Below are 5922 nucleotides of genomic sequence, written 5' to 3'. Positions count from 1 at the left end.
TATATATATACTCCTTGGGCACAGATTCTCTCTTAGACTATTTTTATTGAAGTCAACCGCGACAATTTCTTTGACTATTTTAGATTTAAATTCTTCAATTTTAAGATCCTTTTATTCTCATTGTTCAGAGTTTGAACATAGTCATTCATGATTTCAGTATCTTGCAATGAAGGTTTAGTAATAGGCGATGATGAATGACAACTGTTATTGAAATTCTGTTCTGTGTAACAGTTGGCATTCATGAACGCCTATTACTACACCTCTGTTCAATGATACTAAAATCATGAATGACTATGTTCAAACTTTGAACAATGAGAATAAAAAGATAATCTTGAAATTGGATAACTTAAATCTTAAAAGTCAAATCTAGTGGGGCATTTGACTTCAATAAATATATATATATATATATATATATATATATATATATATTATATATATATATATATGAGAATAATACACTAATGGCAGCGACATCAAACCGATAATTTTTATGACAGTTGCATGCAGGATTCGAACCCGCTATACACGGCTATCCGTACATTACCTGTACGGTGCCCTAGACCACTACGCCACAGAGACTATAAAATCCTTGAAACCTGGAATCGAACTGATTCCCGAGGGAAGGAAGATCACTTATTTCTGCGACCCGAATTCCTGCTTTACTCAAGGACCAGCCCACCAGTGACATGGGGTAAGGACCAGGACGGACCCCTTGCACGCTTAACGCCATTGTAACCATGAGAATAATACGCTAATGGCAGCGACATCAAACCGATAATGTTTATGACAGTTGCATGCAGGATTCGAACCCGCTATACACGGCTATCCGTAGATTACCTGTACGGTGCCCTAGACCACTACGCCACAGAGACTATAAAATCCTTGAAACCTGGAATCGAACTGATTCCCGAGGGAAGGAAGATCACTTATTTCTGCGATCCGAATTCCGTTTTACTCAAGGACCAGCCCACCAGTGACATGGGGTAAGGACCAGGACGGACCCCTTGCACGCTTAATGCCATTGTAACCATGAGAATAATACGCTAATGGCAGCGACATCAAACCGATAATTTTTATGACAGTTGCATGTAGGATTCGAACCCGCTATACACGGCTATCCGTAGATTACCTGTACGGTGCCCTAGACCACTACGCCACAGAGACTATAAAATCCTTGAAACCTGGAATCGAACTGATTCCCGAGGAAAGGAAGATCACTTATTTCTGCGACCCGAATTCCTGTTTTACTCAAGGACCAGCCCACCAGTGACATGGGGTAAGGACCAGGACGGACCCCTTGCACGCTTAACGCCATTGTAACCATGAGAATAATACGCTAATGGCAGCGACATCAAACCGATAATTTTTATGACAGTTGCATGCAGGATTCGAACCCGCTATACACGGCTATCCGTAGATTACCTGTACGGTGCCCTAGACCACTACGCCACAGGTAATCTACGGATAGCCGTGTATAGCGGGTTCGAATCCTGCATGCAACTGTCATAAACATTATCGGTTTGATGTCGCTGCCATTAGCGTATTATTCTCATGGTTACAATGGCGTTAAGCGTGCAAGGGGTCCGTCCTGGTCCTTACTCCATGTCACTGGTGGGCTGGTCCTTGAGTAAAACAGGAATTCGGATCGCAGAAATAAGTGATCTTCCTTACCTCGGGAATCAGTTCGATTCCAGGTTTCAAGGAATTTATAGTCTCTGTGGCGTAGTGGTCTAGGGCACTGTACAGGTAATCTACGGATAGCCGTGTATAGCGGGTTCGAATCCTGCATGCAACTGTCATGAAAATTATCGGTTTGATGGCGTTGCCATTAGCGTATTATTCTCATGGTTACAATGGCGTTAAGCGTGCAAGGGGTCCGTCCTGGTCCTTACCCCATGTCACTGGTGGGCTGGTCCTTGAGTAAAACAGGAATTCGGGTCGCAGAAATAAGTGATCTTCCTTCCCTCGGGAATCAGTTCGATTCCAGGTTTCAAGGATTTTATAGTCTCTGTGGCGTAGTGGTCTAGGGCACCGTACAGGTAATCTACGGATAGCCGTGTATAGCGGGTTCGAATCCTGCATGCAACTGTCATAAAAATTATCGGTTTGATGTCGCTGCCATTAGCGTATTATTCTCATGGTTACAATGGCGTTAAGCTTGCAAGGGGTCCGTCCTGGTCCTTACCCCATGTCACTGGTGGGCTGGTCCTTGAGTAAAACCGGAATTCGGATCGCAGAAATAAGTGATCTTCCTTCCCTCGGGAATCAGTTCGATTCCAGGTTTCAAGGATTTTATAGTCTCTGTGGCGTAGTGGTCTAGGGCACCGTACAGGTAATCTACGGATAGCCGTGTATAGCGGGTTCGAATCCTGCATGCAACTGTCATAAAAAATTATCGGTTTGATGTCGCTGCCATTAGCGTATTATTCTCATGGTTACAATGGCGTTAAGCGTGCAAGGGGTCCGTCCTGGTCCTTACCCCATGTCACTGGTGGGCTGGTCCTTGAGTAAAACAGGAATTCGGATCGCAGAAATAAGTGATCTTCCTTCCCTCGGGAATCAGTTCGATTCCAGGTTTCAAGGATTTTATAGTCTCTGTGGCGTAGTGGTCTAGGGCACCGTACAGGTAATCTACGGATAGCCGTGTATAGCGGGTTCGAAATCCCTGCATGCAACTGTCATAAAAATTATCGATATATATATATAATTATATATATATATATATATATATATATATATTATATATATATATATATAATGTATAGAAACATTGTGACAGATTGAAAAAAGTGGAAAGAGAAAGCCTTGGGTCTGGATCTTGAGATTTATTCCTGACCGGTTTCGCTCTTAGCTTCTTCGCATTCCTCTGAAGAAGCTAAGAGCGAAACCGGTCAGGAATGGAAACTCATGAATCGGATCCAGTCCCGTGGCTTTTTCTTTCTACCTTTCTCATATATATATGTATATTATATATATATACATATATATATATATATATATATATATATATATATATATATATATATATATATATATATATATGCAGAAGAAATAACTTGAATGCGTGATTCTAATTATGCAAAAAAAGAAATAGGAAAAGAACAGAAAGGATACCGAGCGCTTTCGTCTATTCAGACATTTTCAAGGTACCTTGAAAATGTCTGAATAGACGAAAGCGCTCGGTCTCATTTCTGTTATTTTCCTTGTGGTGATTCTGCATATATATATATATATATATGTATATATGTATATATATATGTATATATATATATATATATATATATATCATATTGGGTACATGTATCTGAACATGTTTTAACACTGGTTAGATAATGGTACTCCTTCATTGGTTTTGTTCTGTCTAAAGGCCAGGCAATTTTGTTAAGCCGAGGTGGGAGGGGAAGCGGACGAGGTACGAAACGAGGTCTTCACCGACCGAGACCCCAGAGGTAAAGGGACTATCACACTGGGCTATTTTTCCTTCGACATCCTACCTCCAACCTCCATTTGAGTAACTAGAATATGACTTTGTTCACAGAAATGTAGACTTTTCTAAGAACATTTCAAGAGTATGTCTAACATTCGTACAGGTTTACAATCTCCTAGTTCGTCATTCAGCTTTGCTATATGACGGAAATATGATTTGATATTTGGAGATTTGAAAAATAGAATATTGTAACTGAAGTCGTTTTTACTCTAACGAACTCTTAACGGTCGACGCTGATGAAGTCCGTGGAAGCCCAGTGTGATAACGATGGATACATAAGAGAGTACGAGAAGAGGAAGTTCGACTCTATATACCAAAGTTTGTGGGTTTGGGTCAACGTGACGTATGAAAATTGTATCGTTATTAATCCCCTGCATCCTTTTTAATTTCGAAGTCGATTGTCTCGTCAACAGCTGCAGTATCTTTGCTGATACTGTTGTCTCGGTTTTTCTGTGTCAACGTCGCCAGAAGACCCAGCACTGCGTGATGACCATGGGGAACCACGTGAGCACTGCATGAAGAACGTCTCACCGTTTTCTATGACTTTAGTCATCTAGTGGCTGAATAGTGCGAGTGAACAAAGGAAGGCCACCCCTTTATGACCCAAGGAAGGCCCGTGCTTATTCTGACGTCACACTTCAGGCTGCTGAAGTTTTCAAAGGGACGTACTGTAAATAGTGATGAGTGGCCGTGTCTCTGAGAGATAATCCAGGAAAATTTTGCCGCTTTTAAGAACTGATACTTATCCTTTTGAATGCCGAGAGCGTTAGGTAACACTTTGCTGAGTAGGGCTTCCCTCAGCTGAAGCGAAGGATGTCAGTGACTGTAATATACTATAAGATAGTTAAACTCCCGAACGGGGAAACCTTGAGGGTATTGAAGTATTGAAAGGGTTAACTTCGGAAGAATAAAATCAGAAACCAGAATGAAAACACACAAATCGGACGTCATTTTCGGACAATTAGGAAGAGGAACGTGTTTAATTGTGTCTGCAAGTTCGTAAACTGAGATCTCTCGTGGTGTGTTTACGTATGGCCCGGGACCTAAGTAATACATATGGTGAAGACCTTATGCAGTGCTGTTTCCGAAAGTCAACATAAAAGCCGAAAGCTCTAACGAAGAAAATATATTTAGGAGAGAATCGGATAGTTCTCGTATGGGCCGATGGTGACTAGCGTTGTCAGTGAAAGAAGCTGAAGAAACAGAAAACTCGGTTCGAAACTCGAACTTCTACTTCGGAGCGAAGAACGGGAGAGGGGAGAAGAGAACGAAGAGGAGGAGGAGGAGGAGGAGGCGGGAGATCTTGAGGAAGACGCCCGAAACCGGAGACTAGGATGGGGGGGGAAGGTTGACGGACTTGGTGGAATGGTCACTCCTCACTCAGGAGGCGATGCAGGACTCGAAGGACTTTCCCGACTCTGCTCGGTGACCTAACCGAGGCCCCGACGCCAGGAGGCCATGGCCAACGCTCCTGCAGCTCTGATTCACCGTCGCGATTACCGTTGACCGAAGGAAACCGAGAAACCGAGGAAGACGAGGAAACCGTGGAAAGGGAATCATGACCGAGGAGCCTCGCGGTCGTCCTTGAGACCTCGCGTAGCCCTCCGCCGTCGGAGAGGAACGCTGGGCTCGCAGACGTGACTCGTGCGCATCCCGCCGCATCAAGGGACTTCGTTGTGGCCTGCGCTGATGGCCGTTCGGGTATCATCCACCACGTGTACGACTTACTACACTAACGCTCCCTGCTCCATCTCCATCACCTCCCTCTCCTCGACGGGTTCCGTCGGGTCTCAGAGGACGACCTCGTCTGAGGGCGTCGAGCCCCAGGCCGCCCCTGACGCCGTCCCCGCCGCCGCAGCCGCCGCCGCCGCAGCCCCCCCGGCTCCTCCGCCCCGTCATGAAAGTTCGACGCTGGATCCGGTTGGTTTTAGCCGACTTGTTCCATCCGGGTGAGTTGGGGGCGGAAGCTCTCACGTGTTTGCTGTCTTGGGCTTATGCTTAATGCACCAGTAAGATGTCTAGAGCACGCTTCTTAGTGCTCCAGTAAGATGTCTAGAGCACGCTTCTTAGTGCTCCAGTAGGATGTCTAGAGCACGCTTCTTAGTGCTCCAGTAGGATGTCTAGAGCACGCTTCTTAGTGCTCCAGTAAGATGTATAAAGCACGTTTCTTATTGCCCCAGTAGGATGTCTCGAGCACGCTTCTTAGTGCTCCAGTAGGATGTCTAGAACACGCCTCTTAGTGCACCAGTAGGATATCTAGAGCACGCCTTAGTTACTTCTCATGTCAAGCTTATTCTTAATACACAAGTGAACTATAAAAAGTAAAGTACTGTAGTCTTAGCCCGCTTAAGCCAAGAGGTCGGGCGAAGAGTAGTTCTTTGAGTTCAATAAGATCCTCCTTTGTATGTTAAAGAAGTAATCAAGATTTTTCTTGT

The 5922-nt window shown here is 44.3% G+C and overlaps 1 protein-coding gene across 1 annotated transcript in view; it reads left to right on the top strand.

The window, feature by feature from the left end:
- The first annotated feature begins 5185 nt into the window (after window positions 1-5185).
- Window positions 5186-5922, top strand: part of ATP8B (ATPase phospholipid transporting 8B) — a 209078-nt gene continuing 208341 nt past the window's right edge. Inside the window, exon 1 of the mRNA XM_076203224.1 lies at window positions 5186-5436. Coding sequence (XP_076059339.1) covers window positions 5385-5436 — 52 coding nt within the window. The 5' untranslated portion in view covers window positions 5186-5384. The remainder of the gene's footprint in view (window positions 5437-5922) is intronic.

This window comes from Oratosquilla oratoria, chromosome 19 (assembly GCF_046742065.1).
Source record: "Oratosquilla oratoria isolate Oo_2021 chromosome 19, ASM4674206v1, whole genome shotgun sequence".
NCBI lineage: Eukaryota > Metazoa > Arthropoda > Malacostraca > Stomatopoda > Squillidae > Oratosquilla > Oratosquilla oratoria.
Note: the sequence above shows the minus strand (reverse complement) of the source record. Positions and strands in the feature narration are given on the sequence as shown.